Source organism: Pteronotus mesoamericanus, unplaced genomic scaffold, assembly GCF_021234165.1.
Source record: "Pteronotus mesoamericanus isolate MK-2021 breed Mesoamerican mustached bat unplaced genomic scaffold, CSHL_Meso_final contig_68, whole genome shotgun sequence".
Lineage (NCBI taxonomy): Eukaryota > Metazoa > Chordata > Mammalia > Chiroptera > Mormoopidae > Pteronotus > Pteronotus mesoamericanus.
Genome location: NW_026555234.1, coordinates 14,324,843 through 14,342,613, shown reverse-complemented (window position 1 = coordinate 14,342,613; position 17,771 = coordinate 14,324,843). Strand labels below are relative to the sequence as shown.

General features: G+C 47.3%; 1 protein-coding gene across 3 annotated transcripts in view; it reads left to right on the top strand.

Annotated features, from left to right (window-relative positions):
- The first annotated feature begins 762 nt into the window (after window positions 1–762).
- CCDC149 (coiled-coil domain containing 149) overlaps window positions 763–17,771 on the top strand; it is a 99,058-nt gene continuing 82,049 nt past the window's right edge. Inside the window, exon 1 of one of the 3 annotated variants that reach the window (XM_054582000.1) lies at window positions 763–926. In XM_054582000.1, the coding sequence (XP_054437975.1) occupies window positions 879–926 (48 nt within the window). In that variant the 5' untranslated portion in view covers window positions 763–878. The remainder of the gene's footprint in view (window positions 927–17,771) is intronic. The other 2 variants (XM_054581998.1, XM_054581999.1) reach the window with 2 other exon arrangements.

Here is a 17,771-nt window from a genome sequence, read left to right as displayed (position 1 = left end):
AGGAGAAGTGCCTTGAATAACGTCCACTTCTGTGAGACACACGGGCCCCCTGCCATTCTCTCTCAGTCCTTCCTCTTGTAAGTCTCAGTTAGGTGCTGATGATGTGTCTTTAACACCTCTCCTGCCACCTGTGAAGTATCACACTCAGCTTTTGGACCTGTTTCGAATGCAGTATCATTTTATTTTGATTTTTTTACATTTTTAAATTTTTGACAGCTGATAATTTAAGAAATAAATACACATAAACCTTAGTAGCTGGGAAAACCATGTTCAATGTCTAACATGTGGTTCATTCATTCAGGTGTTCAACAAATTTTTGCCCAGCACCTCCATGTGCCAGGCCCCCTACGTATCTTCCATCAGAGAACAGAGCAAAGCCCCCTGCCCCGGTGGTGCTTCCAGTCTCCTGGCCAGAGAGAGCCCTTATGGTGGTCAAGAAAGGGCTGGATCTGGGGATACGCTTCCTGCGCGGGACACACAGGTGCTCGCCCTGCCTGCCACCCGTTCTGCAGGGCGGTAACGCTGGGGTCTGGGGCTGCCTCCGGGCTGAGACCCGGGCCGCCTCTTCCCCACCAGTCCCGGCGCGGGCCGGGGCGGTCCTCAGGGTCCCGGACTGCGCGGAGGGTGGGGGTGGGGGAGGCCAGGCCGGCGGGGCTGTGGCTGCGGGCCCGGGCCGCGGCTCCTCCTCCCCTTCCTCCCGGAGGCTGACGTGGAGGCGACAGCGCGGGCGGCTGCGGGAGGCGGCGGCGCAGCGGCTCGGAGGCTCCAGGCCCTGGCGGGGCCGGGTGTCTGCGACGGCGGCGGCGCAGCAGGAGGCGGAGGTGGAGGCGGAGGAGGGTGGCGTCCATGCAGCCCGCCGGCGCTTGCAGGAGGAGGCCATGAACGGGGACCCGACCGAGAGCGACTGGCAGGGGCTGGTGAGCGAGGTGAGGCCAGGCGCCGGCCAGGCAGGATGGGCCGGGCCGGGCCGAGCGCCCGCCAGCCCCGGGCCCTGCTCCCCGGGTGGCCGAGCCGGGGCAGGGACGCACGGGCGGGGGACGCGCATCCGGTGGCCGCGGCACACTGGCCCCGCGCGACCTGCCAGGTGCGCTGTTCCTCCCGCACTTCCCGGTCTATCCCGGTGCCACTTTCTTCCGCGCCATCTGGTGACAGCCTTTGGGGAGGGGCCTTCCCTGCGGCAGAGCCTGGTCCGGGATTGGAGAGAGAGCGAGCCCGGGGATCCGGGAAGCGTTGGAGCCAAGCCCCACCTGCATCCCAGTCACCACTGTTTAGGAGCCAAGCGATTGGACGCCCAGAGCTGAAGCGGAAAGGTGGTGCGGGGCGGCGGGGGCGCGGGGGGTGTGTGGAATCCGGGCCCTGGGGTAACTCCTGGGCCAGGTGGCGGACCCGCAGCACAGCGGAGGTTTGGGTCGGGGAGTTCACGCTCCTCCTTAGCCTTCATTCATTCACTATTTAACTAAATCAACACGTGTGTACTATCGGCCTACGAAGTGAAACACAGGTGCAAAAGTCATGCGATTTGTGGAAGCAGAGAACACCGTGCCCTCCTATTTTGTCATAACACCCCTGGGTCCGTTTTTTGGATTCCCATGCTATTTCCTCCTCTGTCCACCCTGAGAGTTCTTGGCTTGGGAGGGACTACGTGGCTTCTCCAGGTGAAAGGTTTGCTGATGTCACCTTATCACCGGTGAGTTGTCTGTCCTGGCTTACCACCATTGGTGATAGCAGGTACCTGTGTCGCCTAGCCAGGCTGACCGTCCACCAGAAACTCTCCCTTCTCTCCCACCTGGGAATTATCCTCCATCCCCAAGGCCCACGTGGGGCTTCTTTTCCTTTACTCCTGTGCACACATACAGAGTGTAATGGTTTGCTCTCTTCCTTCCTTTGTGGGGGGTAGGAAGGGAAACCCTGTACTGACTTTCTCTTCTCGACATTTTTCTGGGCCTCCAGGTCGGCCTGATAACGTGTGTGCAAAGCATTGCATTTCTGAGGAGGAATGAAGTGTCATAGCCTCTCCTGTAGTTTAATTGGTTTACTCTTGGTCTAGTAGTTGAAAGCGCCTACCTCTACAGTAGTATTAGGATACATTGTATTGCCCCCTGTCCCCATCTTCCCTAACGTTCAGGTTTATGCTAAGAGACAGATGCTCTGGGCATCTTTTCTCTAGGCCCATCAAAAACCATACCCAGCAGTCAAGGAGGCTGGAGGTGGTTCATATCAGTATAGTGTTGGACTCTGAAATATCAGCAGAATATTCATCATGCCCACAAATACTTATCAGATGCCTATTAAGAGTCAGGTACATTGCTAGGTCCTTGGGACTCAGTGGCGAAGAGAGAACCCTTTCTGCCATCAAAGGACTCATGGAGCATATGGCATAGTTTGGGAGGGGCCTTTCCAAACACTACCGATACTAAGAGAGTACAACAGAACGGAGTGGGAAGGATGGAAAACCAAAGGAAGGAGGTGCACTGTATTGTAATTGAGTGGTCTCCCTGCTAGGCTGTGTGTTTCCTTTGGCTTTCTTCCAGGGGTCCACACACTGAGCACCACACACAGCAGGTGCTCAGAAAGTGCTTGCAGAATGAAGGTGAGATCCAGGACTTGTCTTGCCTAACCCAGCTGCGTTTCTCCAGTTATGCCTTCTTACCTTCCACAGACATTCATTAAAGGCTTAAGATGTGGCAGGCACACAGCAAGGGGCTAGCTAGGGGATGTGAAAATGAATGCAACATGCTTCCCAACTTCGCAATAGCTAACAGCTATTTCTTGTGTCCATCTTTGATGTTAAGCATTTTATATGACCTCATTCTCATAGTGGTATAGAGGAAAAATATTTCTTATTTTATAGATAAGGAGACTGTGGCTCAGACAGGCTAAGGAATTTGCTCAGAGCCTCACAGCTGGAGGTGCAGAACTGGAACCCTGGTCTGTCTGACTTCAGAGATTGTGACCACTAGGCCACACTTTGTATTTTATTTTATTTTTCCTCACCTGAGGACATTTTTTCACTGCTTTCTAGAGAGAGAGGAAGGGAAAGAGAGAAACATTGATTGGTTGCCTCCTGTACGTGCTCGGACCAGAGATTGAAACTGTAACCTAGGTATGTGCCCTGAACGGGAATCAATCAATGCTCCAACCAACTGAGCCAGAGCAGCCAGGGAGCACACTTTGTATTTTAATCATCTGTTCATCTGTCTGTATCTTCCACCAGATAGTAGGTTCTCCAAGGGAGGGGACCATGTCTTACTCATTCTTGAATCCTCAGCAACTGGATTAAATGTTTCTCAGAATATGATCTATAGATCACCTGCATCAGAGTCATTTTATGAGCAAAGAGTACAAAGAGTCACTTTGCATTTTGGGGGAAAAAGGTAAGATTTTGAGTCTCATCACGAATCTACTGCCATGGATTGAAATCTCCCTCCCCGCCCTCCAATAGATACATCTACCTAACATCCCTCCCCCCTACCCTCATGAATGTTAACTCTTTTGGAAATAGAGTCTGCAGATATAGTCAAGTTTAGAATCTCAAGATGATATCGTCCTAGGTTTAGGTTGGGTCCTAGATCTGAGTGGTGTCCTTGTAAGATAAGATAGAGTTGATATACTGTGATACAAGGGGAAAGGCTATGAGAAGATGGAGACATGCACAGAGGAAGGTCATATAAAGATGGAGGCAGGAAGGGGAGTTAGGCAACCACAAGCCAAGGCAGGCCAGGGGTGGCCAGCAGCTGCCAGAAGCTGGACAAGGCCTGGGACACACTGTGCTTCAGAGCTTCCAGAAGGAACCAATCCTGCTGTCACGTTGAGTTTGGACTTCTGGCTTCCCCAGCTGGGAGAGAATAAATTTCTGTGTTTTAAGCTGCCCCATTTGTGGTAATTTGTTATGGCAGCTTCAGGAAACTAATACACATAAGGCATGGGAGTGCCTGGGGATATAGCCCCAAATCTACCTTTTTCACAAACTGAGCCACCCAGGCGAGTCCCCTACCCACTCAAGTTCAGCTGGCCAGGGGTGGACTGGACCTGGCAGGAGGGATTGGCTGGTTCTCAGCGAGGCAGGGTTTAAAGAAAAATGTACTCACTGGTCAGTGGTGTTTCAAAGTGATCTTGGCGCCCAGCCAGAGGAACTGGGGAAGAGGCCACCAGACATCTGACCTGGGCCAAATGACCTTTTGACACACATCTGCTTCTGCAGAAGTCCTGGTTTTTACCTGCCACTTGGGGTCCTCACTCCAGCGTCCTACCTGCCCAGAGCCCTGGGCTCGCTTTCAGTCAGTGTGCTTCCTCAGCTTGCTTCTAGGAAGCAGTTTTCATTTAAAATGATTTTATAGCGATCAGTTTTATTTTCATATTTTTAGTATAACAAGCTGAAATTACAGTCTTCTCTCAGGCCCTGGAGTAAACACAGCCAGGCCTGCGAAAGAGGCATGGCTGGTATTCTATTTTGAAAATTAAATGTCTGGGGAGGGGGGAATGTTCTTCTTATCAGCACCTGAGGTGATGTTTCAAAATCAGGGGAAAACCTTGAAATACAGCCATGCGAACAATCAATAACTTTTTATTTCCTAGATAAAAATCCTGGTCATCGTTCAGCCTACTGCCCAATGATAAACCATGCCTAATGCAATCATTGATTAATTAATTAGATAGCAATCACTCTTGTATTCCTTGAGTGTGTTGTATACACTGGCTGTGAGTCAGATAGAAGACAGTTAACCCTGGGCCTCTGCCCCAAGCCCGGCCACTCTTGATGGTTGACCGAGATATGGGGGTGAGTTGTGGTTCTACCTCTTTTTAATGCAAATGATCAAAAACTCAACCCAAAGTGGTTCAGGGGAAAATTTATTGACTGATGTTGTGGGATGAGCCGTGTCCCCACAAAGATATGCCCATGTCCTAACCCCTCTGTGTCTATGAATGCCACCTTATTTGGAAATAGAACCTTTGCATTCTATACAAAGGTGAGGTCATCAGAGTAGGCTCCTAATCCGATGTCCATCATTCTTATAAGAAGAAGAGGGAAATTTGGACACAGAGAGGCACAAAAAGAAGAAAAAATGAAGTCACAGAGGAAAGAAGCCCGTGTGATAACAGAAGCAAAGATTAGAGTTATGTAGCTCAAAGGCAAGGAATATGCCAACATCACTGGCCACTATCAGAAACCAGCAAGAGACAAGGAAAGATCCACCCCTGGAGCCTTAGGGAGCATGGCCCTGCTGACACCTTAATTTTGGACATCCAATTCCCACGAATGTCAGAGAATTAGCTTCTGTTGTTTGAAGACACTAGTTTATGGCAGTTCGTTGTGGCAGCCTTAGCAAACTAATACAGCCAACATGACTAATAATTCCAAGATAGGGGTCGCTTGGGCACAGCTGGATTCAGCGCTCAAACAGATGCTTTCTTTTCACCTTTGGGTCTGCATGCTACCTGCGTTCAGTCTCAGCCTCCCATTCGCTAGAGTTCAAGACCAGAGGAGAAGCCAGAAACTCTTAGGTAGCAGATCCCGTAAAACCCCATGAGTCACTCTATTGGAACTTCTCTGGGAGGAATCTCTCAGGAGAGCACTGATGTGATTGTCTTAGGCCTGGAGCTGTGCGCGGGGCCCCGTCCCGACCACCTGGACTGAGAGTGGGTTGGGGCATTGGAGGCTGTTTGTCAGAAGCAGGGGAATAGATGTCAGGAGAATCACCATGCTGTGCAACTTCCCTGAGCCTCTTTTTCTCATCTTTAAATAAGATAACAAAGTACCTAACTCATAGGTGCTGTCATTGTGAGGCTCAAGTGAAATAGTCCTTGCTCTCTGCCTGGTGGTAAGTATTTAGTGACCACTGGTACAATGAGGATGAACCTCAGGACACAAACTTAGGTGTTCACAAAATGACAACTTCTTTATTTGGCTATGGCACCTTAATTTTGATGACACATGGGCACACTATGAGGATGTGGACATGGAATCTGGATTGGAGTCACGCCTTTCCCTTTCCTTGAACTCGTATGTAAGTTCTAGGAGGGTTAAGGAGAACTCCGACACTGGCAGGGGGTGGGGGGCGGGGAAGGCCGTCGGCAGCTGGGCATGGCCCACTTAGAGCGGGGGGAGTTGTTCGCATCACGACCTGACGTGCTCTTTCAATATTTGGGAAGTTAAAAAGTAAGAAGGGTATATTGGACACAAGAAACTCGGAAGATAACAGTAAAAAATGATAAATTAGACTTGATCAAAATGAAACACTTCTGTTTTTTGAAAGACTCTGTTAAGAAAATGAAAAGACAAGCCACAGACTGGAGGAAAATGTATGCAGAACACATAACGTATATCCAGAATATATAAAGAACTCTCACAACTCAGTAATAAGAAAACAACCTAATTTTTAAAAGGGGCAAAAAAGTGAAACAGAAACTGCACTCAAGAAGAGGTTTGGATAGCCAATATGCATATGAACAGATACTCAGGGATTAGGGAAATGTAAATAAAAACCACCATAAGATGCCACAACACACCTATTAGAATGGAAAAACAAACAAATCAAAAATGGATAAACCAAGTGCTGACACGGGTAAGGAACAATTGGAAGTCTCATTCATTGCTGAAGAAATATAAAGTGGTATAACCACTTTTGAAAATAGTTTTGCAGTTCTCATAAAATCATACATACACTTAGCCAAACAACCTAGCAATCCTGCAATCCTGCTCCTAGGTATTTACCTGGGAGAAATGAAGACACATGTTCATACAGAAACCTGTATGTGAAATGTTTATTGCAGTCTTTTTCATAATTGCTGAAAACTGGAAGTAATCCCAATGTCCATTAACCGGGGAGCATATGAACTGGACTGCAAAGGACATCCTTTGACAGAATCCTGCTCAGTGTTAAGATGGAACAGACTACTGGGCCATGCCAAAAGACAGATGAAGCCTAAAAACATTTGGTAACTCAGAGAAACCAGAGAGTCGAGTGTGCCTACCATAAGATTTCATTTCTATGAAATTCTTGAAAAGACAAAACAAAAGAGTCAAAAACCAGGTCAACGTTAGCCAGAGCCTAGGAGTGAGGTGAGCAGATTGACTGCAGAGAAACACTCAGGCACTTTCTGGAGTGATGGGTATACTCTGTGCCTTGATTGTGGGGCTGACTACGAGACTGCATAGGTTTGAAAATTCATAGAACAGTACACCTAAAAAGGGTGAATTGTTCTCTATGTAAATTATGTCCCTAATTAACATAGAGAAATCTACTTTTTTTAAAAAAAAGGGGGGAAGTGGATGTTCAAGATAGTTCTTGCTGTAGAAACATTACTCCTTACCTCTCCCGTTCCTCGACTCCTCAGGTGCCCATGACAACAGCCAGGCTCCCGCCCGCCTCAGACCCCCAGCCCTTACTTGGTCCTCCCCTCCCCAGGCTGACTGGGCAAAGCTCAGTGTTTATTCTTAGAGACTCACGAACAACCAAGCTCTCCTTCCTTGCATTCTGACTTTGTCCTTTTTCCAACCCTGAGATCTTTTCTATTCTTTTGTGAGTGGGGGGAGGGGGCGGGGAGGATATGGGGAAGAAAGCTACTGGGAGGACTCTTCTATACCCTGATGTCTTAACAACCAGGCTTTCAAAATGAAAAACCAATCCTTTTTTACCTGCGTTCTGCTGGGTGCTCTGCTCCTTGGAACACAAAGGCAGAATACCTGGCTTATAAAAAGGGACAGGAGTATGTAGGAAGAAACAGGGAATGGGGCCAAGATGGATAGATAGGGTATCAGTTAATGTTTCAAGGTATTACTTACATTAATAATATTATCAAATGAAACAATGGTGCACAACAGTGAACAATATATCTTAGACATTTATATGGGAAGTTGGTGAGGCTTCCTGAAATAGGAAAAAGCTTCCTAGAAGTGGAATTTGACGTGGGTCTTTCCCCTTGGGTTGAACAGGGCCTGGTGTGAACACTACTGAGGGCTAGTGGTTGACCATTGAGGAAATGCCCCAGATAAAGACAGAAACGGGTGGGTTGAGGTACAGCAGACATGAAGGTCGGCTAGGCAGGGTGGATCAGCTGGTGAACGACTTCAAAAGCAAGGCAGAAGGGTCTGCAAGAGAGAGACACTGAATGCTATTCTAGCTGGAGTGCAAGTTGATGAAAATACCTGGGATAGATTTGTTTCTAGTGAACTCAAGAATCACTGAGCCTTGACCATCTTCAAGCCTTTATTTACCAAATAAAGACAAATTTGGTGGCTTTGCCAGGAATCAGGAAAAGGCAACTTGAGAAAATGGCAATCTAGTTTTTTTCCTGTCGCCATCCACATTGTCAAACACTCCTGTTGTACCTATCTCAGGCCACTTACCATGTGGTTTTCTAAATAGCCTCTGACTTGTACTTCTCGCCCCTGGACCCAAAACATCTAGAACTCCTGGAAAGTAGGGACCGCATGTTACGGATTTGCAACCTTAACATTTAACAGTGTGCTTGTAGAATATATGATTGCTTGGATGCTTGAATGAATGGAGGGAAGAGGATACAGCATCAGTGGGAATGGACAAAAAGGTGTGGCAATGAGAGAGCTTTGAAAGGATGACCTCTCCCAGATTTCATAGCCAACTGGATTGGGAATGCGGAACAGAGTGAGTCTGAGATGACCCTTGATGGGTGGCTGTGTGGAGGCGCCGTGTACGATAGAAGGTTGGGGGTGGGTGCGTTGAGTCTTCTGCCAGGAGGCCGAGTTCTGGTTAGAACTCTGCATTGTTCACTTTCCTGGGAGCACTTGAACTCTTATGAGGTGAGCTTAGTGCTTACAGGGAACATTTTTGATGAGCAGTTCTCTTCATAGAGGCAGACTAATTTAAGAGTAAGTTTATTAAAATTAGCAAGTGGGGGAAAGTGAGCACAACCGCTATTTTTAACTGATGGGATGGATTCACGTTCTCTCCTGTGCAGGGAAATTTGCACGTGTGCTTCTAAAATGGACAATTTCTACTCTTATTATGTTAAAAATTAATTTACTGACCCTCACATTGAATAAAATAATTGGCTGAAGATTAGAAGAGGACTTTGGCTAGTCCCTGAATGAAAATGACCAGAGTGAATGACATTTCTTACTCGGTGCCTGGTTTTCCACCAATAAAACAAACCATCCTGGAGCTTTGGGCACCTCACGGGAGAGGACTCTGCTTAGAGGAGAGTCTGTGCCTCCCACCCACCAGGCAAAATGATGCCGGTGCTAGGAGATGCCTGGTCCCGAGGGACACAGACCTTTGGTTAATTTTTTATTTTGAAGTCTTTCCATTTTTATTTCACCTCTTCTTTTCTACTCTGTTTTCTTTATTTGATGCTATAGTTGTGACCATTTTTTTCTTAAAGAAATTATTTTGAAATGTTTTTTAATATGTTCAGAACAAAATGCAATCTTTATAACTTAAATACAAAATTAAGAGAAGACAAAACATCTGAGGAAAATAATTACAATACTCAGATATTGAATTAAAAGGCACTGGAAAAGAGTACTTCTTGAAATAGTGATGTTTGCGAGAACGTTAACTAGATTACTAAAAGTTTAAAAAGCTACTCTGTTATACAGTAGCTAGAAGCAATAGTGTTAGACCTGATGAAGAATTGGCAAAGAGCCGTAAGCAATGATTAAGCTTTCTGTGGGACTTTGGAAAAATCAGGTGTTGAAACCACACATCTTAATTATGTTCAGGTTATGAGATCTCTGTCAAGCCAGCCTGCCCTATGTGCAACTCACCTACAGAGCCACCTTCAAAAAACAAAACACGTTTCACCAGGTTCTCTTGTTCAGAAGCCTTCCATGGCTTCCCATTACTGGTATTCAAAGCCCCCCTCAAACTGGCCTTGACATTTCTAGCCTTATGTCTCACTGCCCTCCTCATACATCGGCTGCTCCAGCCAAACTGCTCAGTCGTGCATTCTGGCGTCCCCCTTACTGCCATGCCCTGACCTCAGGCAGGTGGGCCTTCTGCTTCTTCCTAGACTTTCCCAGTCCTTTGAGGTGGAACAGGAACCCACATCCCCCGCAAAGTCACCCAAGCTTGAACTGAACTCTTCATCCTGTTGCCAATTATAGCTTAGGTTCCAGACCACTCACACAGCACTTAATGTGTTTCCTGAGAAAGGAAGGCACCTTCTCTGTGTGTGGATGTTGACTCCGTCACCACTTAGTGAGCTCCTGAGGCCCTGGACTGTGACCACCTGGGTTGGGGTAGGAAACAGGAATTCTAGGATGACGAGCTCCATACGATGGTTCAAGAGGAACAGGACCTGAGTGAGGATACTGATATAGCATCCCAGAACTGACTTAGTTCTGGCCCATTTGCAGGGCCTCTACTTAGATTTCACATCCTCGTTTATGGAAAGAGACTCATGGATGTGCCTGTGTACCTATAGCTTTATTAATGCCAGAGACACTGGTGGGGGAATAGGGACATTAGGATGGATCCATTTTGGTGTTAGGCTGGTTGGTGGGCATGAAGGAGGAGTGAAGGACAGCCCAGGAGTCTTTCAGTGGGTCGGGAGAGCAGGGGAGAAGGTCCCCGTTGGACATACCAGACCCATATTAAGTGCTGCCGTATGCAAAGCCTCGTACCTGAGACAGCTGCTCTGGAGGGGTTGACAGCCCAGTGGTGATAGAGGATGGGGATCAGGCCACTCTACACTGACACATTGGGATACGTGCTCTGCAGGTTAGGGGGAAGTTAATTTAGATTGGAGGATGGAGGAAGGTTCCTGATGGAGGTGGCACTTGGGCCAGGAAGCCTGGCAGGATTTCAGCAGGTAGAAATGTAAAGGAAGGATATTTGAAGAAGAAGGAAGGGAGATAGCAAAGCTGGCAAAATGCAGGGCTTGTTTGGAAATCCCAGATTGTCTGGTCTCTGGCTGGTGACACGTAGTAGGGCATCAGGTGTTGTTTGTTAGGCAGACCTTGAGTGCTCTGTTAGCTGCATAGAGTGCTAGGGTCCTGAGTGTGGTCTCCATTGTGGAGGTGACTGATTGTACCCTTTGGTGGAGGAGGAGCTGCCTGGATATGTTGCGCAGTAAATGATCTGCCAGTAGTGTATGTCAGGGGCTGGACGGACATGAGGACTGAGCAGGACACAGGAGCCCGCGTGCACCTGTATCTGCACTTCTGTCCCCTTGCTCTCATCCACTCTCAGCTCCCCTGAGGCTGCCTTGCACCCCTCCTTTCCTCCTGAAAGGGCTCTCGCCAAGGCCAGCCTTTTATTTGCCACACCCAATGGTCTTACTTCGGGCCTCAACTTCCTTGACACCTGGCTGTGCAGCCTCTGACACTCCACTCTCTGTCCCTGCAGGCTGGGCCGCTGCATCCCCCCATGTGGCCACTCGGCATGTCCCCGGCCGCCTCATGTGAGCCTGCCCTGCCCTGAATTCACCCTCCCTCCGCCTCTCCTGTCACTCTTTTCTTCTTCCGACCCATGTAAATTAATGACATCACTGCGCCTTCCTCGATTCTTCTTCCCAGTTTACCTCACCCACCCATTTAATTTTCATCAAGGTCCGTGTTTTCTGCTTTGTCCAAGTCCTTCAGTCAGGGCTCCATGTCACCATTCCCACTACCCCGCCATGGCCTGTCTTCTCATCCATTGTCCGCAGAATATTTGCAACATCCTCTAAGATCTTTCCTCTGTGTGGTTACTGGTGTTGTCATTCCAAGCACCGAAATGATTTACTACTCCTTTGCCTAAAGTTCTCTGATGGCCTTTCAGGGCCTGAAGAATGAAAGCTAGTCCCTCAATTGGTCTCCAAGTGTTCTGCTTCCTCCTCATCTCCTGTAAAACCCCCATTCACCCAAGGCCCACCGTCTCCCCCAGTAGAACTCCTGACTGTTACCAGATCATTCCGTACCCTGAGTCATCTCTAAGCCTTTGCTTATGCCCAAAGGTGACCTCCCACTTTAAGGAAGCCCAGCTCAAACATCATGTCCTCCACTTGGATTTCCTACCTTCCTTGGGCTTTAGGAGGTTGAGAAGTGGATGGTGTATTTCAGTTGGGAAAATGGTGTGGGGATTGTTGGTAGAAGAAGAAGGCAAGGTAAGGGGGTTCCTGAGGATGAGGGACCCTCAGAGAGGTACTCACCAATGTCTAGAATAATGCCAGGTGGATGATACTTGGCACGTACTTGTGGAAAGAAGGAAGAAGGGAAAGAGGGAACAAAGAGAAAGTAAAACGAAAAGACATTTCCAACATTTTCTTTGAAGCCAGCCCTGCTCACCTGCTAGTATGTTCCACTTCCAACCTCTCCCGATGGCTGGTCATGCCCTGAAAGAGCTGGGAATGAGTGTCTACACGGCCCTGCACATGCCCGGGGTCCTGGCCAGCTTCCTGGCTCAGGATTCAGTGGGTCGCATGTCATCAAGCTCTGCCACTAGGTAGCCACACGGTCTTTGGCAAATCTCCTGACTTCTCCAGTCCTCAGTTTCTCTGGACTTTATAACAATATCTGCCTTGCGTCTCTTAGTTAACATGTAAAGACGAAGTGTGGTGATGTGAGGATGTGCTTTACAGCCACCAACCCGTGAAAGCCAAGGTGGTGGTCCTATCCTTGCCTAGGCTTTAAGAAAACTCTTCCTGAGCATTCAGAAATGCTTCTGCAGAGAGAGGTGATGTGTCAGCTGCCGGCTGTCAAGATGATGCCATTGAAAATTCATATTGATGGGGCACAGATTGACATATCTGCTTGCTCTGCCATCTGCAGACCCCATGACCAAGACAATATTGGAGGTGGCAGGGATGGACTCCCTTCCTCTAGCCAACTCCACTTTGCTTTGTAATTTGCTCCAGCCTGGCGAGTTCTGTCAGAGTCACTCTGTCACCTTTTCTTCTTTCCCGAAAGTCTCTGGTGTTGCCAGACCTTTCAGCATGATTGTAGCTACCCAGTCAATTCCTGAGCACCTCTCATTCCCGTGGCCTCTCCTGTACTCCCCTTACTCACCTTCTGATGTCATATCCCCTTCCTGTCCCCCGAGTCCAGTCTTTTGCCTGAATGGTTTAGCCCTTCCCCAGTTGTACCCCTTTCTGGCTATCAGTGCAGTGCTGACCACTCCACTTCCGTTGTTTGCCAGAGTCTTGAATAAGTCCCCTACTAAACTGATGGTGACCCTCAGTAAAGGACAGAGCACTAACAGGAACCCCTCCGGCCCCTGGATTCTTGCAGGGGCCTCCAGCAGCCTTCCTGCCTCCTGTGTCTCCTTCCCATCGCACCCGTAAAACTGATCCAGACCCTTCCTTGCTCAAAGACCTCCATGGGTCCTGTTGGCTCTCACTTTGGTTCAGACTCTGTTGTCATGGAAAGTCTTTCTTCCTTTCATCTGCCAGGGGTGTCCAACCTTTTGGCGTCTCTGGGCCACACTGGAAGAAGAAGAGTTGTCTTGGGCCATACATGAAACACACAAACACGAATGAAAACTGATGAGCAAAAAAAAACAAAAAACAAGGTTTTAAGTAAATTTACAGTTTTGTGTTGGGCCGCATTCATAGCCCTCCTGGGCTACATGCAGCCTGTGGTCTGCGGGATGGACATCCCTCTCAACCAAATGTTCAGCCTCATTTTGTATTTCTCCTTTTTGCACGTCCTGTGCTCCTGGCAAACAGAACCTCTCCGGGTTTCCACGCACCTGGCCTTGGCTCAGGCTGTACCCTCTGCCTGGAATACTTGTGCTCTTACTTGTCCTCACTCCTCTCTCAAGGCTTGGCCGTGACCACCATGCGCCCCAATGGAAAGCTCCCTCGCCTTCTGCGACTCCATAGCATCTAAGCATGCCCCCGTGACACGTGTCTCCCAACAGCCTTATGTTGGAATTATTTATGTTCTTGCCTTGCCTCCAACCAGGAATTGCTCCCAGCAGGAAAGGGCTGATTCCTTTGTGAATCTCCCACTGTGCCCAGTGCAAAGTCCTGTGTGTAGTGGACAAATTTAAAAGAGATGACAAACCAATTGGGTTCTCAGTTAACACTTGAGATGAAAAAGGATTGAATTAAAATAAGGCCATTCTTTTTTTTTTCTTTTTTTACAGAACGCTAGTCTCCATTTCTTCCTCCAAAGTTCTCTTACATCTTTCTGACAGACCTTCTGAGTTCGAAAAGATTGTGATCTTTTAAAGGCAGTCAGTCAGATCTCCCTAAGGGATTTATGAATTTACTAGAAGGCAATTCCCTCCTCTCTTTCTCTCTCCCTCCTTTCTCTTCTTCCTTTCTTCCAAACTGGAATTTTATTGTATCAGATATATTGCTTGGAAAGAGTCAAGCAGAAGTGGTGGGTGGGAAATCGTTTGGCTGTAGAGAGCTGCTTTCCATAATGGGCCCTGACCTGTGTTGGAGGGGTCTGAACACATGCCAGCCTTGACCTTTGCACTGGACTACAATTTAAGCTTGCTCGAAGGTTCCCTGCTCCCTGTCACTGACTCTCATGCAAAGAAGTTGTGTAATTTCTTTGGTTCCGATGGGCATCTTCTCTTTATGAGAAACAATAAAAACAACTCCTTATATTTGTCTTTCTTCTCCTGATATTGAAGAGGATTTCCTATGTCCCAGGCACTTTGTTAAATGTTGGAGTGCAAAGTCCAACAGGATGTTGCCACCTTCCTCTACATTCCCTAATCTAATCCTCATAACCACCTTGCCAGTTAGTAGGAGCAGTGGGTGGGGCCCTCATTTTACAGACAAAGAAATGGAAATTCTGTGCCCTTTTTTATGGTCACTTGTCAAGAAGCGAGTATGTGGATCTCAGCCGTTTAACTTCAAGTCAGATGTGTTTCCCACCAGGACCCTTGGGCACAGACCCTCTGCCCACTCACATCAGCTGACCCAGCTCTAAACCCAAGAACTTGAGCTGAGAAGGAGACTTTGGTCTGGGCTGAAATTTGAGTGAAGGCCGTGTCAGGAGACCTGCAGATATAACCATGTCTTGAAGGATGGTCAGGACACCACATCCGCTATTGTAGGCTGACCTCGTGACCCAGCCCCTTTGTGAGGGAGTCTAACACCACCAAGGTTCACCACCCCTTCCCTCTCCCTGCTGCTTCATCGCCAGCACAGCGTTCCCTTGGGCGGGGGGCTGCCTGTAATGGACTGAATCTGTGAACGAGGAGAGGTTTGGGAAGAAAAGTGAGTGGCCAAAGGCATTACCTGGAGATGATAAAGCCTTGGGTTGCGGTGGATTTAACTTTACATACCCAAATAATACAAAGTCACCATACCTCCTAAATTTAGCAAATTAAAGATACATTAAAAAATTACATCAATACGCAGAGCTGACCGCAGTTAACATTTTCAGGTGTAATCTTCAGACATTTTCCCATGCCTTTATTTCTGAAACTAAGTTTATAGTGTATGCTATTTTATTATTTCATTTGTATGGAGACTAACATACGTACAGTGAACACAGACGGCGAATGCTCAGTGCATTTTACAGGGGTACACAGCTGAGTAACCACCGCCCAGATCAAGTATTGCACATTCCCGGCTCCCCAGAAGGTTCTGTATGTCCTCTCCCAGTCACCCCTCCGCAGGTAACCATTATCCTGACTTCTGTCAATGCGTGCTGGTTTTCTAACTTGTCCTGTTTCCTACTCAGCAATAGTAGTGCATAGCTTCCATGTCACTAAATTATTGTCATTATCCTCATAATCATGGGTCATAATGGCCACAGGGGAGTCCATGGTATTGACTATCCAGACATTTGTTGGATTTTGAGCCTGTGTCTTAGAAATGCTGATTGTATTGTTCTCCACTGTCAGAAAGTCCAGATGTCTGGTCAGGGGTTCTAGTTAGCTCTGGAATAGGGTGCAAGTTCAATGACTTGGAGATTTTCCTGTGTAGTTTTGCAAGGCCTGCTTGTGCCTTCCTTGGCTCGCTTGCGTTTTCGAGTACAGCTGTTTCATGCTGAACATCCTACTGACCCCTCCATGTGCTAGAAAGGGCATCTCACATCTTAGCACGTGGTACAAAGTTTTTACAGGAGAGAAAAATCTAGGATGTGACTTCATCCCATTCTTTAACTTCTTTTTAAAGAAGTTATTTTTATTTTTAGGCCCTGGCCAGGTGGCTCAGGTGGTTAGAGCATCATCCGATAGGCCAAGGTTGTGGGTTTGATCCCTGGTCACAGCACATACAAGGATCAGCCAATGAATGCATAAATAAGTAGGACAACAAACTGATACCTACTTCTCTCCTTTCCTCCCTCTCTCTAAAATCAATTTAAAGATTCATTTTTAAAAGAGGAGAGCAATTCATTGGACAATTTAAACACTGGGGTTTAGAGTGGCAATCTTTTTAGACAACATTGGAGAGCTAGCAAAGTAGTTGTTTTGGTTGCTGGAATCACCCGTGAAGGCACTAATGATGAGGAGAAGAACTCCACACGTCTCCCAGAAACACGCTCGGACCACATGCTGAACAGCGAAGTCAGGGTCATGTAGGCATTAACCATGCACATTTGGGAATCTCCCCTGATTTCACCCTCTCTCAATGTAGCTTTTGATTATTTCACTACTGCTATTATTACCACAACACTATTCTGATTGCTGCTACTACTGTTAGTATTGTTATTATTACTGATAGCAGTGAAGTTTTTCTTTTACTGTGTCCAGTTATTAAGCACTTGTTGTGTGCCAGGCACAACATGAAGCATTTTTCTTATAATGTTCAGTGCAGGCACATATTAGAAAGGAAAAGGAAACATTTTATTGAGCCCTTTTTAATGTGCTGAGTCCTGTGCTGGATGCTTTATATATGCAATTTCATTGGTTCCTCGCAATAGCCTTGGGAGGCAGCTAGAGTTACCACCATGTTATCGCTGTAGTCAGTATGGCTAAGAGATGAATATGTGAGTAATGGGAGAGCTGGGATTTGACCCCTAGGCTTTTATGATTCCAAAGCCTGTGTTTTTCCCACTCTACCACAGCCCCTCTGGATGGATGGATGGATGGGCGAATGGATGAATGAACAAACTAATCAACATGATACAGTGAAATACTCATTTTTAGGAAGTATATATTTTGAATTATAGAGCCAGAATGAAAATACTCTCTTATTTAAACTCTATTTAATACCTTGATGCAGTACTTAGATATACAACGTCACCTTTCAGTGGTGACATAGTGTTCTAATATGAGCTCAATTACATACCTTGCATTATAAGGTGCCAGATTTCCTCAATATCAGTTGTTTGGGCACATTGGTATATTATTTAGGATTAATTTTAATGTGACACCAAAAACAATGGTGGTTTAAATAGGATAGAATTATCTGTATTTCTCTCTAAGGAACAATAACTTGGGAGGCTGGCAATGTGGGGCCAAGATGGCAGCTCACAGTTTGTGGGAGACCCAGGCACCTTTAGTTTCTCTGGCCAACCACTCCATTCCAAGAGTGAGGCTTTCCATTTTGTGGGCCAACATATTGCAGGAGGGAGGAAGACATGAAAAGAGCATGCCCTTCCCTTAAGGGCACTTCCCGGAAGTCCCACAGGACATCTTTGCTTCCAGCACTTTGTGTGTATGTAGGGATGATAGTAGGACCCACCTTGTAGGGTCTCACTGTGAGGATCAAATGTGTCAAGTGCCCACAGAAGTACCCGGGACTCAGTAAGTGGTAGAGGAGCCTGCCACCTGCATTTGAACTGATGCTTCTGTGGTCATATCTGGGATTTGGGCCCATGAGGCTTGATAGGACTTTCACAAGTAGAACTGTGCCTGCTTTAGTGTTTGTACCCTCCCACACAAAGTGGACCGCAACCA